General features: G+C 46.5%; 1 protein-coding gene across 1 annotated transcript in view; it reads right to left on the reverse strand.

Moving 5' to 3' along the window:
• Positions 1–2,576: 2,576 nt before the first annotated feature.
• The window catches only part of LOC310775774 (adhesion G protein-coupled receptor L3-like), a gene marked incomplete at its 5' end in the record, with an annotated part of 69,316 nt that continues 45,375 nt past the window's right edge, over positions 2,577–26,517 (reverse strand). The window contains 9 exons of the mRNA XM_083635908.1: positions 2,577–3,428; positions 5,268–5,570; positions 6,336–6,353; positions 7,165–7,293; positions 10,987–11,080; positions 12,206–12,385; positions 16,811–16,979; positions 20,464–20,555; positions 22,136–22,202. Coding sequence (XP_083492034.1) covers positions 2,764–3,428; positions 5,268–5,570; positions 6,336–6,353; positions 7,165–7,293; positions 10,987–11,080; positions 12,206–12,385; positions 16,811–16,979; positions 20,464–20,555; positions 22,136–22,202 — 1,717 coding nt within the window. The 3' untranslated portion in view covers positions 2,577–2,763. The remainder of the gene's footprint in view (positions 3,429–5,267; positions 5,571–6,335; positions 6,354–7,164; positions 7,294–10,986; positions 11,081–12,205; positions 12,386–16,810; positions 16,980–20,463; positions 20,556–22,135; positions 22,203–26,517) is intronic.

Raw genomic sequence — 26,517 nt, forward strand, 5'->3', positions numbered from 1 at the left:
CTTGCTTGAAGGTAAATAAAACAACCAAAAGGAATTATTTTGAGTGCTGGTTTTTTGCCCCTCTCTTATTATATAATACACACATATAGCCTATATATATATTATATATATAGGCTATAGCTATATAGGATATATATACTGTATATAGGTCACAGCAATACGGGTTTGCACCGAAAGTCAAACCCGTCACATCTGAGCATCCTCAGAACATTCCGGGACTTGTGTCATATACATTGACATCATCAGTGATGTCATAAATGCTTCCCTGCAGAGGCTATAGTAGGACCGGTAGTTTGTGTACGGTAAACGGGCACTGCACTAGTAATAAACGGGGCACTTATTGGCATTTACTGAAATTACATGGCGGCATTTACATCATCCTAAATGGTGAACTGTATCAAAATTGGGAAAAAGTGGAATTTCACAATAAAAGCATGACAACAATAAATAAATGCATGTAGCAAAACATCATGGTGGAATGCATAATGTAAACAAATGAAATGCACATGTAAACAAATGAAATGGACAGAAGTGCATATTTGAAATGTAAATCCTGTGCTTGTATTTCATTTCAAATGTGATAATAACCGATGAGTCAAGAGGCGGCAAACCGCAAAGCTATGTCAGTAATTTATTTGTTGGCAAACAACTTTCACTGTTACAACAAATATTAGTTATGAGATCATTCAACTTGGAACCCATACAAAAAGAATAAATAATTATCAATAATATTGTAATAATAATCATCATCATGATTGTAATAATTTAAAAAAACAAACAAAACAAAAAACTCAGTGCCACTTTTTCTCCTCCTGCCTGAAACCAGCGTCCTTCCCTCCAAGCTTGTCTTGCGCTCCTTAAACCGATAAAACCCATAAATAAATAATTTCTCTCTTGGGGACATGGAGGGGGCTCGTGGGATACATGTGCAAGCTACACTTCATACACCTATGAAATTTCCCCCTAAATAAGTCAACATTGTATTGTCCACACTGGACAGTGCTGCTGTGTGCAGTTCTCACATCTTCCACACACATCGCGTGGTGTCATCATGGCATTTCACAGGTGACACACACCCTTTTCAAATAGTGGCCATTCCTTTCCCTTATTTATTTTTTAGTTCTTCTGAGAACAGAATTTCTAACATAATTCTCAAAATTCTGTTCCGTACAATAGAGTCTTGACCAGCATGGCTAGGTAATGTCAATTGGTCGACTATTTGGCAATAGACAGGATATGCTTGATATAGCCTTGTGTTACTCCAAACATCTAGTAGCTTTGTACTTTTTAAGTTTCTTTTTTTTGACCCAAGCTCCTCCTTGTGGAAGGAATGTTCCATTCAAGAACCGATTAGATGAGGCCCACTTCCAGGAATGACGAAAACATAATATATCTCCATAGTATGCGTCTGTCTGCGAGACATTCGTCCTTGATAACTTTGCCATATATCATTTTCCCCGTTAGTTTTAAATCTACACAGTGGTAAAAAATATATAGTAACAATTGATTTTCAAAATATAATTGACAGTGGTGTTGCTATAAAAAGGACCAGAATGCAATGCGTTGTGTGGGTATATATTGGTATTAATTAAGTGGTGCGTACTGTCTCTGTATTTAAGAAAGAGTGGAATGAGAGATTGTTCCTTGCTTGTTCTGCAGTCTACATGTGACCAGTAGAACGGATCATGATATTTCAGAACAGTTCCACAGACAAGAGGTTTGCAACAACAAAAAACATAAAGAAAAATCAAAAATGACTTGGTCATTATGCAACATTTTGTATTTGTATTCTGTACAATACATAGAAATTGTTGGTGATTACTTCATAGTCCTTTGATAACTGAAAACTGTTACAGAAGAAAGAAGAAGAAACATAACCCATTCTTTTTTTTAAATTCAGTCTGTTTAATATCATCTTCCTTCTTTGTTTTCAGTGAAATTCAAATACACAGTAGCCGCAGTCACTACAACTTGCAGGAATGTTACACCAGCCCAGACACAAGTCGGGTTTAGCAGATACGAACAGGAGGAGAATTCACAACATCAGCGTTGATATGGTTATAGTTCGGTTGCCCGGTAAAACAGTTTATTTTGGGATGATCGGTTGTGAGGGGGCATATTATCATACATACTCCACTTGATTGGCAGGTCGTGGGGCGGAGCCTTGTCGGGGGGCCAGTTCAGGACGAGCACTCCAGGGCTTAACGTCCTGTGGTACCCTTTTGGAGAGGAAGAGACATCATCTGCATTGTCTTTAACAGTGAGACAGACAGACAAACAGACAGACAGACAGACAGACAGACAGAGATCCTTTAACCAGTGCTGAGGGCCGGGCCTCTGTAGTGGTAGTAGTGGAGACTAGGTGCTATGATCTGCTAGAGGTCCATGTTGAGGAACTTGTAGGGCTACGGTCAATCCAAGAATCCTGATTAAAGTAACAAGTGGGGTAAAATTACAGAATCCCTCCCTCCTTCCTCCCCTTTTCACGTGAACAGTTCCGTTCAGGATTGATATTCACATCAAATTTCTCATAACCGCCCATTCAGTCTGCTCCATTGATGACAATATGTCCGATCGCCCTGCTTTCATCTGACCAGTGATACCTCGTATTGTCATGAACCATAGAGAATATCAAAAACACAGTACATCAATCCAGGGGCGGACCAGCTCAGTCTGTCAGTCAACAACACAGAACCATTTTCATTGGAGGGTCGGAAGTGCGAGGGGTGGGCTCGGGGAGGGATAGAAGTCTCCGGATTGGCTCTATAGACTCGTAACCAGGTGGGAGGGATCTACGGGCGGCTCCTCGGGCGACGAATCGGAATCCTCCTTGTTGGCGGGCACCATGTACCCGTCGCTGCCGCCCCGGCCCATGTGGTAGTAGCTCTGCAGCTCGTGGAGGTGGTTCCGGGAGCCCAGGTTGGGCATGCTCTTATAGTAGACGTCGTCCAGCTCCGGGGCGGTGGCGCTCTTGCACGGCTGCAGCTCTCCGGAGCTGTCCTCCTCGCCGTCCGTCAGGCCGTTCGTCTGGCCGTCCGGCACCTCCGTCAGCACGGGCATGCTGGTGTAGAGCGAGTCTCTGTGGCCGGGCGAGTGCGCCGCGTGCTCGTCGGTGTGCTCGTTGGTCAGCAGGGGGAAGAAGCTCTCGCTGGTCTCCTGGGGGATGCGGCGCGGCCGGGAGAAGCTGCTGTGGGGCGGCGGCGGCGGCGGCGGCGGGGGGTGGCTGTCCGGAGGCGGGGGCCGCGGGGGGAGGAGCGGGGCGTTGGACTCCTCGCGGATGATCTCCAGACCCAGGCTCTCCTCGTGCGGGAAGGCCACGGGGTTGTCCAGCACCATGGGGCTGCTGTCCTCTTTACTGCTGCACACGCCTCCGCTGACACCGCTAGCGCTGCTGCTGCTGCTGGTGCTGCTGCCGCCCACCATGCCGCCTGGAAGGAACAGAAAACATTAAGTTGAGTTATCCTTTATTGTCCCCGTGGGGAAATTCATCCTCTGCATTTGACCCATCCTCTACTAGGAGCCTTCCTAGAAGCAGCCGCAGTGCAGCGCCCAGGGACCAACTACTGTACAGTTGGCACTGGAGGCTGACAGGAGTATTGACCCTAACATACATGTCTTTGATGGTGGGAGGAAACCCACACCGAGACGGGGAGAACATGCAAACTCCACACAGAAAGGACCTGGGACGGACCTGGCTTTTAACTCGGGACCTTCTTGCTGTGAGGCAACAGTGCTAACCACTGAGACCACCGCAGAGAGTAGGGTGAGAGTCAGTAAATAATTGATCAGTAAATCATTTCAGTCAATCAAGGTTATTATCGTTAACGAAATTATGAAAACTAGGCTATTTTTGTTAACTGAAATGTAAATAAAAACGAGGCTTTACAAAAAAACGATAACTAACTGAAACTGTATTGTGCGTTTTTACAAGACAGAAAATGTCTTTAGTTTTCGTCTGTCAATTTATTTCATACATACTGTAAGCCTAGTATTTTGGGTGGATTCTGCTTAATCACACACACACGCACGCACGCACGCACGCACGCACACACACACACACACACACGCGCACACACACACACACACACACACACACACACACACACACACACACACACACAGTGACTGACACATCTCTTATAGTTGTCTTTTGAGGATGGATGTTCATCTGTCCTAAAGGAGCGTTCACACCGAGATATTTATTTTTCGCTCTGTCGCTCAAGTCAACCCTTTGGAATCGCTCTGTCGCTCTGTTTAAATCGCTCATCAACAGGCACACGAAATGACGGACATGTGGGGGATATAACGTTACGCAATGTCATGCTGTTTGTCCACTACGAGCCACCGTCATTGTTTACAAGCTAAGCCTATCAGCGTGCTCCTAATGCGAGCTCCATACCGGTAGTACAGACTTCACTTCATGTCAGCTGTCAGCCTGTCAATGCGGTTTGTTGCCACACAATAAACCAGCGGTTTGTTCCAAGCCAGAGTGATCCTTGACTCACTCTCACACAGCAGCCAATCAGCATTGAACAGCGAGCGACTGATGCCAGCGTATTTTCGCTCGAGTTGGAATATTTCATCTTGAGCGACGAGCGTATTTTCTCCCTGTCGCTCTGTCTCTGCCGCTCGGACGCCCAGCGATTTTTCTCCCAGGCGAATATACGCTCAATCGCTCGTTTGCATTGACTTTGTATGTAAACTCGACGCCAGCGACCAACTTTAATAGGTCGGTGTGAACGCACCTTTAGTGAGATGTTTTTATCACACAATACTTTTTCCTGACCTTTTTGAATCTCTCGCCTGACAAATACCCCACATAAAAAAAGGACTAAAACTAACACAGAAACGAATAAAAACTAAGCTAAAACTAAGCATTTTCAAAAACTAAAAACTAAACTAGTGTATGCTCTCGATTGAACTGTTGTCCATTGGTAATGCCTGGAAGCGAGGTCGCAGGTCACAGCGACTGGTTATTGTTGTCGTCAGTTGAAGCAGCACATGTGAAATAAACAGAGGCAGTTCATGACACTCCAAAGAGAGTGCAAGTTTGTCTTAGTCTTTGTCATTAGCTATCTAATATCTATATTAACTATTAGCCTATACACTTGGATGCTACACTACCAAACCATCTTTAAAAACAAATTAAAACTAAACTGAAAATGGGGGGGGGGGGGGGGGGGGGGGTGGAGGATGAAAAAAAAAGAAAATACAAAACTATAATAACCTTACAGTCAATGAACGAACAGATCGAAAGAAGCCCTCACCTCCATTGGCCATGCTGCTGTTGACCAGCTTGTTCATCAGGTTGTGGTTGCGCTCGGTGGTGGACCTCTCGTGGTTGTTGAGGTAGGACGGGATGTAGTTGGAGGTCAGCTCCTTCAGGATCTTCTTCTCCAGAGTGGTCTCCTGATGGGTCCCGTGGGTGCCGTAGCCCCCGCTGCGGTCCAGGATCTGGACGCAGTCGCTCAAGTACTCACTGCTCGCCATGCTGTAGTTGTTGGCATGGTTACCGTTGAGAGGAAGCGTATCCATGACGCTGGCATCTCTTGCGTTGTTCAGGATTCCCTCTGAGAAACAAATAATAATAAAAAAAAAGTCATAATTATTACTATTCTTAAATAAACCATTTAGGAAAATTGGATTTCTCAGAAGGAAGATGTTAATTATTTCTTAATATCATGGAGAGTGTATTTGCATAGAGAGGATTAAAAAGTAGTTATGCTAATTTCCTTGGAAGGGAAAAATGCTTCAAGCATCAAAAACTTATTTCAAGAGAAACCTCAAGAAAAGATAAACTTTCTTTTCTCAATAACTGCCAGCGCTACAGCAACACAAGTGAAGCCGTGTTGCCAAATGAGACATCTAGTGACACTAACAAAATGACTGAGCACAAACAGACAGAATGTAGAACTCTTTCAGGGTAAAACTATTGTTCTCAAATTTAACTCAATTGTTGAGAAAAAACATTTTTGTTGTGTTTTGTGTGTGGCAAATTGGAAACTAAATTTCAGAGATAAAAAGTGGTAATGATGAGATATACAGTATTGATTTTTAGATTTGTTATTATCATCATATATATATATATATATATATATATATATATATATATATATATATATATATATATATATATATATATATAGGAATGGATGTTCTAAATCTATGTGGCAAAGTGACCACAAAAGACAGCTGTATGGGGAAACTCTTCGACAAGGCTGAAAGATATGGTTTGGCTATAGATTGGACAATATTTGGCAGAGCGCTTTGACGGCAAGAAGAGAGAAAAGAAAGTGAAAGATATTGAAGTAGCCGAGTATTAGTTTAGCCCGTACTTGTGTCTCGGTAAGGTGCTAAGGGACAGCATGGAGGAGAGGGGAGAGAAAAGAGACACACACATGTGAGTTCACACATCAAGAGAGACAACTTTCACCAACTAGAGAATCTACAATGGCGACGATGCAGTAATTGCGAGCAGGATGAAAAACATGTATAACATGGAACTTCCTCCGCTTCTCAAAATCAAAGTCTGCTTTGAGGTCGTGCATGTGTTACACTAACGAGGGCCTCTTTCATATGATCATTTATTTAACACATGAAACCGCAAAGACATCATCGCATTTAAAACAACATCGTAGCTCTACAGAGATGCAGGAAGCAGTGCAAGCAAGTCCCAACAGACACGTACGAAATAACATTCAACATGGAAAGCACATAAAACGGAACATTCGCACAAAATAGCACCAACACTTCATGGCTCCCAGGGGGCGTATAAAAGATATCTCCAAACGGCAACCGATACTGTACGCAATATATCTGCGCGTGGCCTTTTTTTCCAGACTCTTTCCATAAATCACGGGGAGAATTTCATCTCAACATTTATGTGCTGTGAGAACTGCCCAGTGGGTGTCCTCTGTGAAAGATGATTGCCGTGTGATTAATTGCCTCACCTGGGAGTCATAATAAGGCTAGATCAGATCTACGGCCAAAAGTGTATCAGAGAAGCAAACATCTTAGACTCAGAGACGCATGCAAAATTAATTCACACGGACAAAACTACGACGACGACTAGCTAACTTTTCACATGCTATATGATGTTGTTGTAGGAAGATGACTAGCTAACTTTTCACATGCTATATGATGTTGTAGGAAGATGGGGCGCACCTTGTGTGTTGTACATGCCCACGGCTGGGTTGTTATAGACTGCAGAATCCCCCAGCAGAGTGTTATAAGGATTGTTAGTACCGTGGGGACGAAGGAGAGTATTAGTTATAAGATGATTAGCCATCGCTCCTGGTACAGGCAGAGAGAGAGAGAGAGAGAGAGAGAGAGAGGGAGGGAGGGAGAGAGAGAGAGAGAGAGAGAGAGAGAGAGAGAGAGGGAGAGAGAGAGCAACACGCAAGTTCGAGAGAGAGAGAGAGGAGTGAGCCAGGGGAAAAAGGCAGAGGGAAGGGATAGAGGTTGAGGGAGCGAGAGAGCGTGTTGACGTCGCAGAGTGGAAGTGAGAGAGAGAGAGAGAGAGAGAGAGAGAGAGGAGGGTGAGGGGGGAGGGTGAGGGGGGAGAGTGAGTGTGTGGAAGGGAGAGAGAGAGAAGAGGACATGTAAATCAAACAAGCGAACATAGTTTGAGGGAGAAAGCCAAGAAAGTCATTCTTGCAGCCGCAGCGTACAGGAAGAGGGGGGCGAGAGAGAGAGAGAGACAGCAGTGTAAAGCAGAGGGAGGGGGAAAGAGAGAGAGAGAGAGAGACAGCAGTGTAAAGCAGAGGGAGGGGGAAAGAGAGAGAGAGAGAGAGACAGCAGTGTAAAGCAGAGGGAGGGGGAGAGAGAGAGAGAGAGAGAGACAGCAGTGTAAAGCAGAGGGAGGGGGAGAGAGAGAATAGAGTAACTTGGCTGCACATAGCAGTAGAGTATGCTTGAGCAGAGAAGCATGGCTACAGGATAGTTTATGGACATAGGGGGCACAAAACAGTGTGTTCTCAGAGTATTTTCCTCCCTACTGTATGTGGGAGCCATTAGTCTGGTAAAACCATCCTGACACTGTAACGTGATCTCACATTCTGTTTTGGCTCCACGCATCTTCCAGCCACTCACATTGAGTTCAGTGGGCGGGAGTATTTTCATTGACAGACGACTCCTTCAGCCAATCAGCGGAAGCACGTCTTTTCCGCCGAGAAACTCCGCTGGTGCAGACTCTTGTTCTTGTTCATTTGCCGTTATTGAGTCCCTTACGGCTGTGTTTACTGTACTAACATCAACATTACTGCTCGTTGCCTTGGGAGACGCCATTACTGCTTTGCCAGCGGCGTCCCTGATTGGCCAGTTATGTTTTCAACCACGGCGCGCAGTCCCCGATTGGCCCAGTTTACATTGTAATTTCACGAAATCAGGTGATCAGGATGTGAGGTCAGGTGATCAGGACGTGAGGTCAGGTGATCAGGACGTGAGGTCAGGTGATCAGGATGGCTTTAGCAGGCTAGCGAGACACATCATGTACACATTAAGATACTGCAGGAGAACATTGGACAAGCGACCGCGACCTCCTGCACCTTCACCCCTCTGTCTGACATTGACGTACTACACTGTGTCTTTATAGTTTAAGTATTGGGCGAATTCGTCTTGGCCGGTCAGACCTTTGTTCTACTTTCACTGCCACTCTGTGGCGATGCTCTACTTCTGACCAGTGGCACAGCAGAGTGGCTGAAAGTAACAAAAGCGCCACAACATTGTCAACTTTGAAACATGTCCTCAGTTCATATTAGTCAAGGTTCACTACTGCGTCTTTGCCAGAAACAAGCTCAACCTCAACTAGGATCCACACCCCCACGTGCAGCTCTGCATTCTTTGGCAGGATACTGAACCATTTTCCCGGGAATCAGGTCCTATCCAGGGGTTCTCAAAGTGCGGCCCACGGGGCCAATTGTGGCCCTCGGGGACGTTTCTGGTGGCCAGCGATGAGTGATATTTGGTACGATTCTCGATACTTTCAGAAGCTGTAGGAGGCTCAGTTTCAAGCCAGAGTGAAGTTTCAGGTATCATAGCTTGTCAGGAATGTGGCTAAATAACACACACATTTGGGCGATGGAAAAAACATTTTCAAAGGGGTCCTCTTTTTCACAGCCAAATGTTGGCAGGTATGGTGTGTGTGTGTGTGTGTGTGTGTGTGTGTGTGTGTGTGTGTGTGTGTGTGTGTGTGTGTGTGTGTGTGTGTGTGTGTGTGTGTGTGTGTGTGTGTGTGTTAAAACATGTACAAATGTGTGTTTGCTTGTTTCAGAAAAGACAACATAAATTTCTCACATGATTCACAATTGGCACGACGTTTAGTCTAGAATAGGCAATTAAAGAAAATATTTCTCAAAAAAGAGTTAAATTTTTTTATTGGGCAATCCAATGTTGGTCATCAAAACTTTGAGAACCCCTGCTCTAGTCTATAACATACCGTAACTACTGTAATATAAGATACACGGTTTGTAAAAATTAAAATGAACATGCTCCTTTTTCCATCCCACTCTCCCTGCACTTCAAACAACTCAATCTCTATCAGAATAGCCAATTTATTCCATTCCGGCCTCCATTCACTAAGCCACATTATGTAGTCATTTAAAACCTAGTGGCTAAGTAGCTCTTCGCTCCCTACTTTAAAATGTAAGGGAAGGAGCGTGTGTGTGTGTGTGTGTGTGTGTGTGTGTGTGTGTGTGTGTGCGCGCGCGCGTGTGTGTGGGGGGGTCTTAAGCCTGCCTCGCTAAGTGTGTGATAATTCAGGCGCTGACACACACCGTGTCTGCTTTAGCATCAATCTGTCATGCTAACAGCTTATTAGTGGCCCGAAGGAAGCGAGGGCCACACCTCGATTTACAGACTAACAAATGGCTGTGTGTGTGTGTGTGTGTGTGTGTGTGTGCGCGAGCGTGAGCGCGTGTGTGTGTGTGTGTGCGCGCGCGCGCGTGCGTGTGTGTGAAGGTGGCTGTAGCGATTTGGATGTCTGTGTCCTCATTACACCGGCCTTCAGACACCACCCTCGCGGATTGTCTTCCTCCAGTACAATACGGTGGCTTACACTATAGGGGCAGGGAGGAGCTAGCTCTGAACACACGGAGAACGCTACAGTGGACTAACCCTAATACATATTTCATGACTTCATCACTAACTTCCTAACTATAGTATAGTCAGATAAGCCAGGGCGACCCCTATATGTGCCTCTCGCATGGAGGAAACGCTGTGAGATTTCCCGAGTTTTTACCCCCGTTAAGTGCCATGCATAAATCAGCGCTTGCTAGACTCCCGGCTTTGGCGAGGACAGCTACAGCTACTTAATTAGTCCTTGGAATATGTGAGAAAAAGCGCGCGGTGTTTATCCGTCCGTATGCTTCGCCATACGTTTCCAGCGGCGCGCGGTAACGAGCTCGCTAGTGGCTTTATTATACACTCTTTACTCTACGCCCACATTCACATGGAGTGACACACACACAAAACACCCGCTAATAATCAAGGACCTAGCGGGAACTCTGCACGGCTTACAACAGTAAAGGGACCATAGGTGCTCAACTCAGAATACTCCAATTTACTTAAACCGCTTCTTTACCCGCAACACTTCAAAGAGTGACACTCTCGGCGGAGATAGAACGGGGTAGGAACACTATAGCAACTGTGTACTCTCCACTGTCACATTTTAATGGGACCGCAAACCGCCGGATGTTTGAGCGATGCCAAGCGAGTTGCTCCCATCTCTTCCTTCTCCCTGTTAAACTCGTCCCTTTGAAGTGGCAAAGAAGTAGCGAGTCCTATTTACAGTGTGTTCTGCTAATATCCTAGGAGAACGCGCTCGCTCGCGCACTATATCACAAGTTTTGGACTCGCCCGCACGCCGCTTGCTGACAGCGTCTCCCGGCGCCGGCGCGCGCCCGTCTGGGCCCCGGCTCCGCTATTAATAAAGGTACGATACGTGGCGACAGTGATGAGGATGCAGATGGGTAGGTACCCCGCCGTTACCTCTGTTGAGCGTGGCAGAGCTGTTGATGTCTCCGGTGATGAAAGAAGACTCCTGCTTCCTCACCGTGTCGTTCCACATCCTCCTGATACGACTCTGCGGCGCAGGAGGGGGAGCGGGAGGCGACGGGGGAGGGAGGGGAGGGAGAGAGAGAGAGGGGGAGGAAGAGGAAAATTTAGGGATAAAGAGGCAGAGGATCGGCGATGACAAGGAGGGACAACGGATGGAAGGAAGCAAGGGAAGAAGGAAGGAAAGATGTAGGGGGGAAAGGAGACGGTGACAAAAGGAAAATGTGGTAAGAAAGCAGGCAAAATAGAGCGGGTGAAGCAGTAAAAAACGGGGGAGGGGGGCAAAGCAAAGAATAGCAAGCATAAAAGAAGGGGAGGGGGGGAAATCACCCGTCAATCACCATTTGTGCTCCATCTACTGGTGTATCATCAGCATCAACGTGTGGCGGTGTGAGTCAGGGTTCGAGGCTATCTCACTTTCAATACACAATCCACATGTAAACTGTGATGCTATATCGACTATGTTTGTTTTTCATCAATCTGGGAACCCAGAGTCTATTTTTATTTGAAAAAAAAATAGACTCTGGGACAGCCGTACCTTTTTCCCCCCGGCTTCCTGTACACCGCCGCGCCTCTCCTGTCCACCGTCACTTCCTTTTCCGCGTCGGTGCTCCCCTGTTTACAGTCTGAATAGCAACTTGCGCCGCGACTTTGGCGAAACTACCTGTCACAACGACACCTCCAGTCATTTTCCACTGTTGTTGTGAGACGAGCTGACGTCTTCTATGCGGGGTGTTTTTGCGATAACGTTATTAGCCGAATAGCCAAAACGGACGCGGAAAAGGAAGTGACGGTGGACAGGAGAGGCGCGCTGTACAGGAAGCCGGGGGGAAAAAGGTAGGGCTGTCCCAGAGTCTATTTTTTCAAATAAAAATAGACTCTGGGTTCCCAGATTGGTTTTTCATAAGCTTTACATAAGTTGTTCAAATCTCTTTATTGATTGTGCTTAGCTAGGTTTAGCTATAGACACGTTCTCTGTAAAGCCCTCTGAGACATGCTTGTGTGTTAGGGCTATACAAATAAACTTGATTCTTCTAGTAAACAACAGAGCATTCTCAATATACATTTACAGCACTATAGCAAAGCTGGCACGCCTCTGCACTGAGCCTAGCTGAAAGTGAACTGTGGTGGGGGTGGCGCCCCCTGGCCTCACCTGGGAGTCTGCCGTGCTGTAGCGTCCAGGTGTGCAGGCAGGTAAGCTCACCTGTGAGCCTGTGGAGTAGCGGCCCGGGGTCCGCGAGGTGGTGGTCTTACTGGAGGAGGAGATGGAGGTCTCCACGCTCTTGCCGCTGCAGCAGTGAGTACGCAGGCATTTGCCGTACTCCTTGCGCACCTGGATGGACACATACACAAAGGAAGAGGAGTTGGCGTACTGTATGATGTCAGCGTCAGTGGTGGAAAAAGTCCTGGAATGTCCTACTCAGGTAGAATTATATTTATTATTTGGCTGATATTTTACTTAAGTTGAAGTGAAAGTACTGGTGTAAAATTATTCTACTAAAAGGAAAAAGCAGCTCATTTAAAATGAAGTCAGAGTAAAAGTTGGAGATTTAGAAAAGAGAACGTTGTTGTGTTGTGATCTTTTAAAAAACTAGGCATCGCCTAGGCTCAGGTGCTATTTTTTTCTTATATAGGCCTCAGACTGACATCTTACATAGCCTCAGACCGACATAACATCGTCACTGATGACATCACATCATCAGGTATAGGGTAATCACCTAATAAGAAAATCCAGCTCCATCATCACTGATGACATCATCACTGATGACATCACATCATTAGCTAATTAGGGCAATCACCGAATTAAAAAATCCAGCTCCGTCAGGTCACCCGCACGGGGTGCCCCTTACCCATCCTGAAGGTATCAGCCCGATCGCACGTAAAACGGCATAGCTGTTGCTGAACACAGAACTTGAAACAGTGGACAGAGCCCACATACTAAATTTTATATATATAGAATGACTTTTAATTAGAATTTTTGGACATTACAAAATCAACTTCACAAACAAAGTAAAGCCAGATTCCTCTTCTCTTCTTTACTGAGTGACCATTCTGTGATGCCTCCACAATTTGTCAATTTATGATTGTCGAGTTTCTGTTGCTTATGGAGACTCTCCATACTTTTTGTTACACAAAATGTGTAACAAAAAGAAGTGTGCTTCAGTAAACTTACTGACTTGAAAAAATGCAGTACACAAATAAGTACACAAAAAGCTACTCAGTTATGGTAATGTGAGTAAATGTAATTAGTTACTTTCACGCTTGCACATATACATTATGTAAGGGTTAATGCCCGACGAGGTGTCCATTATCACTTTTTAAGGGACGACGCAGAGGCGTGAACCGGTCCGAGGCGCAGCCGAGAACCGGTTGCCTCCGCGATCTGTATTGGCCAAGTATATTAACATTTAAGAGCGAAGAGTTTCAGGAAGTGACAGAGAGCAGCGGGGGCGCGCCCTGCGTGTGCTGTATGTGTGGGGAATTCAAGTGAAATGCAGAGCGGTACAGAGCGCTCGCGCTGGCTGCTGCAAAGGCTTTCGACAGAACAGCTGACCTGACGGCTCAGGATCGAAATCTCCGAAACGAAAATCAAAATTGTAAATAAGAGTTATTTTTGATAAACTGAGCACACAGGTGTGATTTAAATACTTACTTTAATCGACTCAAAAAAAAAACTTACAAAACTGCTATATTAAGCCTTAACGGTGGTATAGAGCTCAAACAGCTCTCTTGACAACACTGTTGAAACTATGGCGCATTGATATGAATGGTGAACAGACCATTTGGCCGAACTACTTTACCAACTGTACATTATCACTTTTTAATGGACACCCTGCAACCAATCAGAATCGAGTATTCACCCAGACCATGGTATAAGTGCTATTACACTGTTCTGGTGAAAAAGGAGACAGCACACTAATGACAAAACAAAACATGAACTGTAAGGGACTAACTCCACACAATGTCCCCATTAACTTCTGCTTTGCCGTAATTCCCCCTGATTTACTTTCCCCATCAACATCTGCCCCGGCATCAATCCTCCCACACACATCCACATCCATCCAGAATGGACATGTCCTCCATAGGGAGCCATATGATGCAGTTGTACACACACACATAACATCTGCATTTAGATCCCAATCAAGTTGGAACAAATAGCGCTGTAATTGCTTTTGAACAAGCTAGTCGGACTGGCAGACGTGTGTTGCCACATGGCCTGTTTGAACAGCTGTGTGCCGAGTCGCTCCGCGCATCTCGGGAGGAACGGTGTTGGGCCACAGCCAAGGAAAACCTCAGCACTGTTCTGAAGACATGTCTCTGGACACCTGAACCCATGGCCTAACACATACCTCCATACATGCTCACATACGTACATGCGCACACACACACACACACGCACACACACACACACACACACACACGCACACGCACATGCACACACACACACACACACACCCACGTACTTTACTGGCCGTTTACTTAAGACTAAAGAGTCTTCTGTGGGCTGCAGTATTAAGCATTTTGACAAGTTTTCTCTCCATATCCGTCCTCCTCTTCTCTCCTCCCAGGCAGTGACAGCGTGTGGGAGATTGTAGAAAAATATGCCAGGATGTGTAGGCCCTTCCTGGAAACAACATATACTGTAACTCATATCTATAAGAAGTGATCCATATGCACACACAAATACCCATAATCCTTTAGGCCGAGCAGCCTCGTAGCAGGCAGTCGGTGTTGTGTGTGTGTGTGTGTGTGTGTGTGTGTGTGTGTGTGTGTGTGTGTGTGTGTGTGTGTGTGTGTGTGTGTGTGTGTGTGTGTGTGTGTGTGTGTGTGTGTGTGTGTGTGTGTGTGTGTGTGTGTGTGTGTGTGTGTGTGTGCGCGTGTGTGTGCGTGGGTCTTTGTGTGAGTAGAGAGGTGTGCACGATGGTATTGGCACGTCATCTGTATCAGCCGGTATCAGGCCTTAAAGTCGAGCTGAACCCAAGAATGACTTTTCTTTTCTTTTAGTTCAAATACCTGGGTATACTATGCAGTGCACCTATTTAATAATGTATGCCAAACAAATCACAACAATCTAATTTCTTTAGTTTTTCACACTTTTTCACATCAAAAGTTCGTTTTTCAAGATTTCATTGATAACAGTAATTTACAGTTTGCTGACGTCACCCAGTACTATCAAATTTCTACCCCATTTCAACCAATCATATCACGACATGCAGCTGTCAATCAAATCCTCATTTCTGGATAATTTTCTCTTCCAAATGAAGTAGAAAATGGCGCCTAGTACCTGTCATCTGGCAGAATTCCTATCCCATAAACTAACTACTAACTTAGCCAATTGTTAGAAACATGAACAACAAACAAAAACTATAATCTCTAAGAATGCAAAGAAATGTAACTGGCTTGTTAAAACGCGCATTCCAGGGATATCGTATTTACAGAAATAGCGTAAAAGGCGCGCGCTTGAGACCGTTTGAGAGCGTAGATGTCAGGGGTCTCCGCTCGGAGATTCCAGGCGGGCGGGCAGCACCCATTCATCGGATTGTCCGCTCGCTCCGCACGAAGCAGCTGGCTGCCTGGTACTCCACGGATCCCACTCGCGTAGCACGACAACACGCTGAATCCCACTCGATTTGGGGGTGGAACACGCCATGATTGGCCAAAGCCCAATCCAGTCCCCAGAATTGTCAAATAAAATCATCGACATGATACTATGACCCGCCTCTCAACCTGTCATCTTAGACAAACTATGTTTTCAGTCTGAAACGGACTCATTATGCACGTGACGAACAGGTTCAGTTCGACTTTAAGATGAAATATCGGCATCGCCCTGAAAACGAACATTTCTGACAATAAGACGGGCCGATAAAATCACGCTTTACAGTCATTATGCCCAAATGCTCGATGCTTACATACATAAAATATGGCATGTTTTACAAAAGCCTAAGTTGAAATAGTTTTCTTATTTGGCGCAGTGAATGTGTGTGTACATTTTGAAAAGCATTGCACAGTATTTACACGTTTACAGTATGTCTGCATGTGCCAGTGGGCCATCACAATAAGAGAAGGCATAATAAAAGTATGTTATTTCCACTACAGGAGAGACTTGACGTTCTCTGAAATGATGTGGAGAAATGTGCGCATGTATCGGTATCAGCATCTGCAATCGGCCAAAGAGTTGGAAAACATCAGCATATCAGATATCGTCAAAAAATGTCCAATGTCGTGTATCCCTGAGAGAGAGAGAGAAAGAATGAGTGTGTGTGTGTGTGTGTGTGTGTGTGTGTGTGTGTGTGTGTGTGTGTGTGTGTGTGTGTGTGTTTGTGTGTGTATGTGTGCGTGCGTGTGTGTGAATGGGTGAGAGGAGTGAGCCAGTAGGATAACTGAAGGACCAATCAAACCTGTGACAGCTCCATCTGAGAGAGGCAGCAGTTATTTCTGTGTCCCCTGCTGATCAATCATAGCATGTGAGAGTGTTTGTCTGCTTGTCACACTGTCTATCTATTTCTGTCTTGCTTTGTCTCTGCGTGCAGTGCACATACATGCACGCACACAACACACACTCTCACACACACACACACACACACACACACGCACGCAGATACACACACACACACACACACACACACACACACACACACACACACACACTCTCACACGCACGCATAAGCATGCACGCAAGCGCACACACACACACACACACACACACACACACACACACACACACACACACACACACAGACACACGTGTCTCTCTCACCTTCTTCTGCAGGATGCAGTGGAAGATGAAGATGAACATGCCCTGTAGGGAGTTGAAGATGGTGAAGAGGTAGGCCATGATGACCGTGCTCTCGTTGATGTACATCAGGCCAAAGGCCCAGGTGAGGCCCAGCAGACACAGCAGGGCGATGGCCCCGATCACCCACGACCTGACGGAGGAGGCAAGAGAACCACTAGCGTTAGTCTGATTATGTCTCTCCAAAGCATCTTATACCTTCTTCACCAGGCGTTAGTCTGATATGTCTCTCCAAAGCATCTTATACCAAGAGAACCACTAGCGTTAGTCTGATATGTCTCTAGCGTTAGTCTGATATGTCTCTCCAAAGCATCTTATACCTTCTTCACCAGGACATCCTATTTAGGGACAATTCAACTTTTGCTACTTTGCAGTCGCCAGAATAAAACATTGGTACTTTACATGTACATGTCTGAAAACCAGGGATATGTAGGATATCAACGTAAATTTGAAGCAAAATGTCGGCAAAATATGTTTCTAAAACATGCCATTTTACGTCTAATTTGCAACAAAACAGGTTAATTTGAAAATCTTTCTAGCTTTCTAACATTAAGAGCAAATAAAACAACTTTGGTTATGTTTAGGCAACTAAAACTTTGGTTATGCTTAGGCTATTTTGTTTTTCCTGTTCAGAAATGTTCATATTCTACATAATCCATGGATTCCAGAAACGTACAATGGCCGACATTTTATTCTGGCAGCTGGGCTGTTCCAGCAGGGTTTGCGGCGTGAGAAGCTTGCCTGCTGTCCTGCAGTAACATGAGTTAGTCAAGCTAATGGTTCCGTGTTTGATGCGTGTGGGAGCACGAGGCAGGAGGAGGGGTTAGAGAGGGGTCATTCAGAGCCCTCACACTGGAGAGAAACAGTGGGAGGGTTTCCCTCAAAGATTCGTTGTCTTTAAGGAAGGGGAGGGAGCAGAGAGACAGAGTACATTGGCTCATTTAGATCACTCCGATTATTGACAGTACGGGCGTCCGGGTAGGGCACTGGTACATTCACTGCCTACCAACACGAGGGTCGCAGGTTCGAGCCCCCGTGTTACCTCCGGCTTGGTCGGGCGTCCATACAGTACAGGCACAATTGGACGTGTCTGCGGGTGGGAAAGGTATGTGTCCTCCTGGTCGCTGCGGCTCCTCTGGTCGGTCGGGGCATCTGTTCGGAGGGGACGGGAACTGGGGGGGACTAGTGTGATCCTCCCACGGGCTACGTCCTGCAGGTGAAACTCCTCGCTGTCAGGAGGCGGGCTGGCACATGTATCGGATGTGCTAGTCTACTACAACTCTCCCCAGATCGCCAGAGGGGGCGCAGCAACGAGCGGGACAGCAGGGGGAATTGGCCAAGTACAATTGGGGAGAGAAAAACCGAAAAAGCTTGATAACAAAAAAAAAAGATGAGTGCATTAAGAGGGTAAGAAGGTTTTCGCAAGGGAGAAGTGGCTCTTGAAGTCTTTTAGCACAATTGTAACTATAACAATTTAATGGAATTGAATTCAATAAAACTTTTCAAGGATCTGAGCCTCCGTTTCGGAATGACGCCTATTCAGGAGTGAGCCATGAAGGCCAAATGTCAGAGAGAACTCTGTGGTGCGTGCGTGTGTGTATGTGTGTGTGTGTGTGTGTGTGTGTGTGTGTGTGTGGGGTGCGCGAGTGTGTGCATGCGCGCACGTGAGCGCCTCCGCTGGGCGGTAAGTAGAGGGACATTACAGCCATTAGAAATGACATTTCCCACTAAAAGGTCACAGCTTCTGCTCTGCCACGGCCGCGATGATGGCTGTTAATTTGATTGGCTGACTGGGCAGTGAGCACCTCTGCTGGGAGGGATGGAGACACGGAGAGGATGGGAGAAAAATAAACGGAGAGATCGAGAGAGAGGGAGGGAGAGAGGGAGAGGGAGGGAGACAGAGAGAGAGTGAGAGGGAGGGAGAGAGTGAGAGGGAGGGAGACAGAGGGAGAGAGTGGGAGGGAGAGAGTGAGAGGGAGGGAGAGAGAGGGAAGGAGAGGGAGGGAGAGAGTGAGAGGGAGGGAGAGAGAGGGAAGGAGAGAGTGAGAGGGAGGGAGAGAGAGGGAAGGAGAGAGTGAGAGGGAGGGAGAGAGAGGGAAGGAGAGAGTGAGAGGGGGGGAGAGAGAGGGAAGGAGAGAGTGAGAGGGAGGGAGAGAGAGGGAAGGAGAGAGTGAGAGGGGGGGAGAGAGAGGGAAGGAGAGAGTGAGAGGGAGGGAGAGAGAGGGAAGGAGAGTAAGTGAGTGAGACGGAGCTGATTGATTGGATGTTGCCCTCTGTGGCACCATTCAGGCGAGACTGAACCTCCAATAAAGCTGGTCTGACGACCCTCTTCAATAAAGGGTCCACTCATCCCTCTCCTCTCCATCCCTCCGTTCCACCTCTCCCTCCATCACTCCCCCGAGTCGCACTCTCTCCACCGCGCTCACTTTCCCCCTCATTCACATCTCACCATTATAATATTTCAATAGCGCATTAGTTCTATAGGTCGCGGGAGCTCACAAATCACCAACGAACAAGAAATCCATTTTACGGGGCGGGAAGCGGGTAGTCAAAAGTCCGGGTTCGTTTAGGGGTGGGCACAGATGGGTGGGCAGGAGTCTACAGGCACATGAGACAACAACCAATCACAATGCCTCTAGGAACGAGACAGGCGTCCCGATTGGTGAGCGGCCTTACCAGAGCCGATCCACAACAAAGACAACGCGTATGAGGGCTTGGAGGTAAAGAGACAAAGAAAACCAAAAAAAGGAAGAAAAAACGTCAAAATAAATCATAAGACAAAGAACATGATGATGATTAACGAATCAATGAGCCACGACACAAGACACATGAGTAATGAAGTGAAACACATTAAAACCTATTCTGGCTCCAGTGTGCTCAGAGAGACTCAAGAGAAAGTCATCAAAAAGAAACACAAAGAGAGAGAGACAGAGAGAGAGAGACAGAGAGAGAGAGAGAAAAAAAGCTGCAAAAACATTGAAATCTAAATCACGTCTTTTGTTTTCATCTTTCATCGAGCTTTCGTGTTTGATTACTTTAGCCTGCAGTGCGCTGAAGCGTGGATCAGCTAGTTTGTTCTGTATTTCTGGAACACTCCCCACTTGAAGCCCTACTTAAAACTGCTGTCAGGAAAGATACATTGGCTGTAATGTTGAAATGATAAATCAAAACCAGCAAGCCATTTTGGTGCTTTACGTTCTTTGGACCGGGCCGCGCACCTCTCAGGCGTTGAGCTCGGGGGCCACGTCGGCCATATTGTTTGAATTAGACTAAGCCCTTTGTCTTGAGCGCCATTGGAACGGGGAAATAAAACAATCCTGATTAGTTAGCTTAGCGGAGACAGCTCCAGTGCGCGGCGGAGGTGAAGTCATATTTCAGTGACAGGCTTGATATGACTAATAGTGACATGACGGAGAAGGAGAATAATAATACCACGGCTGGAATGAATAGCGCCGTCTTGTAATGATGTCAGATAAAGGTGAAATGTATTTCAAGTGGCATGCTGACATAAAAGATAGATGGTAGATAGAAGTGCGTATCGTCGTGCACAGTCACACACACACACACACACACACACACACACACACACACGCACACACACACACACACACACTTACTTGATGTTGTCCAGACATCCAGAGTCTGGTTTGAGAATGGCCGTGTGGTGGAACATCTTATAAAGAGCGATACCCAGGAAGATGACATTGAGCTGAAACACACAGGCGCACAAGTTAATATTCCGCAAAACAACGAGCCTAATTTGGGGCGGCTGTGGCTCAGGAGATGGAGCGGGTCGTCCACCAATCGGAAGGTCGGTGGTTCGATCCCCGGCTCCTCCGGTCCGCATGTCAAAGTGTCCTTGGGCAAGACACTGAACCCCAGATTGCTCCCGACGGCTGTGCCAGCACCCTGCGTGGCAGCTTGCCGCCTTCGGTGTGTGTGAATGGGTGAATGCAGGCACATTGTAAAGCGCTTTGGATAAAAGCGCTATATAAATGCAGTCCATAATTAAAGTCACCGTGTCGCCATAGCAATTCACTCACTCACTCACTCACGCGTGTGCGCACACACACACACACACACACACACACACACACACACACACACACACACACGCGCGCGCGATGCATCTCATTCCATTGTCTCTCCCAGCAGTAATTGGCCTGGGACACAATATCAGCACACAATCAACTCCCCCCTTATTTGCTCAAAATAGCTTTAAGCGTGAGGGGGGAGACTGCAGCCATTACATCCATTAAGGATCATCGTTACAACGAGAGGAGCCCATTCTCACATTCTCCGTATTCGATCGGCTTGGCTGATGTATTAGACGCAGTGTCTTAACGGTGTCTGTCTGTCTGGACTGTTGCTATGTGTCTCCATGGCGACACACGCAACGTTGCCCAATGGGCAAAACCAAAACAGTCCCACCTGAACCGCCCACACTTCCACTCCCGGCTCTCGGGCTGTATCGCCGATCGCCCGCCTGACATTCTCCACAACGAGCCCAGAACATCAGTGTACACATGCTGACATTCAGCTAATTGGCAACATGTCCCATTGCTTCCATTCGCTCGCTCGCTCGCTCTCTCTCTTTCTCTCCGGCGCTGTCTGTCTCCATTCTTTTGGGCTCTTTGTTGTTGTCTGTCTGTCTCGTCGTCTAACTCTTTGTATCTATTTCTAACTCTGTTTACTTGTTCGAGGTGTGTGACGCGTTTCCCCCCCTCTCCCGCAAGAACACTGTGTTGACTGATGATGCATCACGCCATGACACCTCTCATGGAAAAGACTAGAAGCTGTCAAATGTGTTTGCCTGGCTCTCCTCGCCTTGCCTCTGTGCTGTGCAGGTGTGTAATTGGGCCCCGCTGTAATAAAGTATATGGTACACGGAGCAGCTAGAAGCCCACGCGTGGACTCCTGACGGACTACTCATGTAGATGGATCATCAGATGCCTTCCTGGTGAGGAGCAGACATTGGTTGAGCCTCTGACCATAAGCGGACTTAATGTACAGCACATTTTGCCCTGTGACCTAGCAAAGATTGTTGGAATGCGAGAGAGGCCCATTCGGAGAGTGAAAGTGACATTTCGGGTTGACACGTATGCCTCGGCTTACAATGCCGAGGAGCTCAGGCAAACCTGGCAGGAGATTAACTGACACCTCGCTGTAGCATCGTTCTTCACGCACGCACCTGTGGCACCCAGTCTGTATGTCCTGTGTGTGTGTGTGTGTGTGTGTGTGTGTGTGTGTGTGTGTGTGTGTGTGTGTGTGTGTGTGTGTGTGTCTCACCATAATGATGAGGGTTGCAGGGCCTATGAAGCTCCAGATAAAGTATGTATCCAACCGCAGCCAGCACCTAGAGAGAGGAAGTGAGAGAGACATAGAGAGAGAGGGCGAGCGAGAGAGAGAGGGAGACAGAGAGAGAGAAAGAGGGAGAGAAAGAGAGAGAGGGAAGGGGGGAGAGTTGAGGCATAGGGATTAAAAACATGCCCCAGAACCTCTGAGGGATGTGAGGGTAGCAAGGATTTACGGAGGACAGGGGAGGCATCACACACACACACACACACACACACACACACACACACACACACACACACACACACACGCACACGCACACACACACACACACACACACAAAACAGTCCATATTAGTCCATGGGCCAAGGCTGAAATTTTGACATATCGGTACCACCTGAGGTGACCGCACGATTTTGTTATTTTTGTCTTCCTACATGTCTCTAGTTTATATTTTGGTATGATAACCCTTCCGATTTGGTAGCTTAAGGATAGTTATCACTCTGTAAACAAACCTACCCCCAAAAAATGACAAAACCCTGATTTCATCATATCTCCTGAACCACACATGATAACGCAGAAAATGTGATGTCTACCCCTATGTTTTCATGGTCAGGGATTACAATGACACCCTATACAACATCATAAACTGTTCACATGAATAGTTAATGGTGAATTCAGTGGTGTTGTGGTGAATTCAGTGGTGTTTTGAGAAGGATACAATGCAATTAGTCCATGGGCCAATGGTGAAATCGGTACCACCTAAGGGGGCCGCGCAATTTTTGTATTTTTGTCTTCCTACATGTCTCTAGTTTATATTTTGGTATGATAACCCTGCCAATCTGGTAGCTTATTGATAGTTATCACTCTGTAAAAAACCTTCTCCATATAAATGACAAAACCTGATTTCTGTGTATTAGTCCAGATGATATGTGAAAATTATGTTCACTTTTTCATAAAAGCATGAAACTTGGTACGCATATAGTTTGGGGCCCCGTAAATCTTCAGAAATTAAGCCATCACAAAAATGCTTCGTGGTGGCCATTTTAATTCCGCCATAAGTGAATTATGTAGTTTGCATCATATCTCCTGAACCACACATGATAACACAGAAAAGGTGATGTCTATCCCTATGTTTTCATGGTCAAGGATTACAATGATACCATATAGAACATCATAAACTGTTAAAGTAACTAATCAATGGTGAATCTAATGACGTGAGAAGGAAATCACAGTTTCTGATAACTGATGCTATAACCTCAATTCCATGACCACTCTCTGGCTAACATTTTTTGATGAGTAATTTGGGTTAGGGTTACTTCTATGGGCCTTTTGTTAAAATAGCCCCCAGGCCCCTCCCAAACATCCTGCGACTTTCTGCCAGACGGCCAAATCCAAGATGGCCACTGGTACAATCTTGAAAAATTTACTTTTGAACCAGAGCACCTAGAATAATGTATGAAGACACTTTTCGGTGTAAGTCAACCACAAAGAATCTGATTCTGACATCAGTTTAACACTCTGACATAATTTTGACCCAGAATTCCAAGATGGCTGCCATCCAGTAACGTGAAAACTTAACTTTTGAATGGCAACATATACGTATGTGTTGTTTGGGGTTTACCATTTTTAGAGTAAGGACGGAGATTAACAATGGTGAATTATAGCTATTTTAATTGCAAATTCATGCCTACCAAACATGGTTTAGTAATGACAATTATTGTGTTCTGAGGGTAATTTCATAATTATGTTAGTCTCGCTGGCCAGCCTCCCCTGGCGCCACGGAAACAGGCAACTGGGATAAGCCCTCCCCTGCTCTACAGCTGCTCCCCATTGGAGCGATTGTTTCAGTGGCTGCCGGATGTCTGCTCCCGGCTTATTACAAACTCTGTCATTGGCTCCGACCACGTCAATCAGAGCAGCTTCCGCTCCCTCCTCCCTGTATGTCGCTGTAAATAGTGCCCTGCCGCCTCAGTGAAAACAACAACGCTAACTAGCTAGCAAGCTAACGGCAGAAACCTACACGCTAGCTCGTTGCTACACGCTGAAAAGGGCAAGTTGGATTGTTGGAAACTATTTTCCAAGGGCACTGCCGCAAAGGACCGCCCATCGCAATCCCACTATGGAGACCTGCGTGGGAGGCGAGGCTGGCCAGCGAGACTATGTGATAGGTGAAGGTGAATAGCCTATGTCCATTGTCCAACAAGTTTTCTCAATTTTCTCAATAATTTCCCTCTTTGTGATGTGATAAAAGTTTCTCAGTGAGTTATAGTTGATTGCCTCACTGAATTATCTGCTAATATCCAATTTTAGCAGCAGAATTTGATGTCCTGGTGTGGCACGTCCGTGTGTAATGACATATCCAAAAGGAATTTTACTCTGCGCTGCACAGCATAGAGATTATGGTGCGCTCAAGTGCAGCAGAGTATTTAGCGCATAAGAGGTGTTTTTTTTTTAGCGCGTAAGAGGTGCAGCCCCGTATTCTGCGCAGAAATGCCTGATTGTGGCACGCCTATGTCCAGTAAAATTATAACAGGCATGCGCTTGTGCACGCCCCCAATTTGCATTGCGCGCGGCGTACCGCTTTTGCGAAGATAGGGCCCCCGGGACTTGCAAGAATGTGGTCAACTTCTCCTCTCCTGCAGCATGGGCTGATTTTAAGTCTGCAATGAGTTCATCAGAGGCAGGCAGACTGTAGGGTGTGGAAGGTTGGGGAGGCCAGGTCAAACGGGAAGGAGTTGAACTCATGCATGCAGGCATGGCTCAAAATGGATGCGAAAAGGTGCAAACACACCAGACGCTGAAGTGACGAAGCATCTGGAAGCGCAGCCAGTTTCATTTTGGCGCACTTGTTAGCACATTAGACCGTTCAGTCAGACCAGCCGTGATGCGGCCGGCTCGCCCCATGCAGAGATTGTTTCGGCGTCTGATCTATTTTTGTGTGAGACCCGCGAGTGATTGTGTGAAGCCAGATAGGAAGTCAGGGGGTCATCCCTATGTTCCCCGGGTCCTATGTTCCCCGGGTCCTATGTTCCCCGCTTTTCCCAAATAGGGTCCTATGTTCCCCGCTATGTTCCCTGGGAGAGGTTTGGGTTAGGGTCTGGGGGAGGTTAGGTTTAGGCGTGGGGGGTGGGAGAGGTTAGGTTTTGGGTTGGGTCTGGGGGAGGTTAGGTTTAGGGTTAGTGAAAAACGGGGAATATAGAACCCGGGGAACATAGACATGATCCCGGAAGTCAGTACAAGTTGTCACCGGCGCGGAGCAAAGCAGTGCGTCTGGTGTGAATGGCCAGGGTCCTGCTCAAGCTGAATTTACACACAGCGGCACTTTGCGTCTGCAGCATCACAATCATCTTCCACCCTCCTCCCTGCATGGATGCTCCAACCCGCTCTGAATGACTGGTGGCGACCATTTATGGATTTCGTTTCCACTCCCTCCGTGTCGAATCTGTCTATCTCAAATGCCTGTGCCACTGTGAAACAACAGCATCAACAATGCTAGCTCGTTGCTACATGCTGAAAATGGTTGGATCTGGATTGTGCAATAAAGCAGGCCTGCTTGATACTTTTGGTGGATAGTTGTAAAGGTGAACGGAGCCTTTTTCCCCTATACCAGGGTGGAGGTATTAGCAGCCAGACTCTGCCATTGTAGGGAGGGAGTCTGGCAAGGGAGACTACCCAGGGAGGAACTCAAGGTAGGAGCTGCTGAGATGGAGTGGAGCGCTCCAAGGCAGTGATTGACCTGGTTGTGGTCAACTTGTAAACCTCCACGAGTTGCTGGAACATTGTGTTTTTGATGAATGTGTGGCCTTATTCAACTCCAACATCACATACAGGAAGACGCAGAAGAGCAAGCGCATCTAGAAGCTCTATCTCCAATCTGTAGGGCTGCAAGAACCCTACATCACTCTCGTTGACATGGGCATGATCTAGAGGATGGCAACTCCATCAGCAATTGGATCGGCAGACACAAGATGGCACCCCATACAAGTGGTCGGACTATGTCCACAAGGTGTCATCCATCATCCTTGCCCGCCATGGTGATGTTGACATATCATCTGTGTGATCGACCGGTATGACACAGCATACTTGGCTAAAGATGATGAGTGGAATCTGATGATTCAGAATCTATAGCTACAGCTAATGAAAAGAGCTTATTTTAGTTATCTACATTCATTAAATATTTTAATGCAAGAAATCCTGGGGGTAGTTGGTACAGCAGTACCAAGGTAAAATGGGTGTTGACATTAACATCTTTTCAGTGAACATAATTCTGAAATGACTCCCAAAACATCCACTATTGTTAATCTCCTTACTTGTGGTAAACCCCAAATGCACAGTATAAGTTCCCATTCAAAAGTTACATTTCCACAATACTG

Source organism: Poromitra crassiceps, assembly GCF_964638095.1.
Source record: "Poromitra crassiceps genome assembly, chromosome: 4".
In the NCBI taxonomy this organism is placed as follows: Eukaryota; Metazoa; Chordata; class Actinopteri; order Beryciformes; family Melamphaidae; genus Poromitra; species Poromitra crassiceps.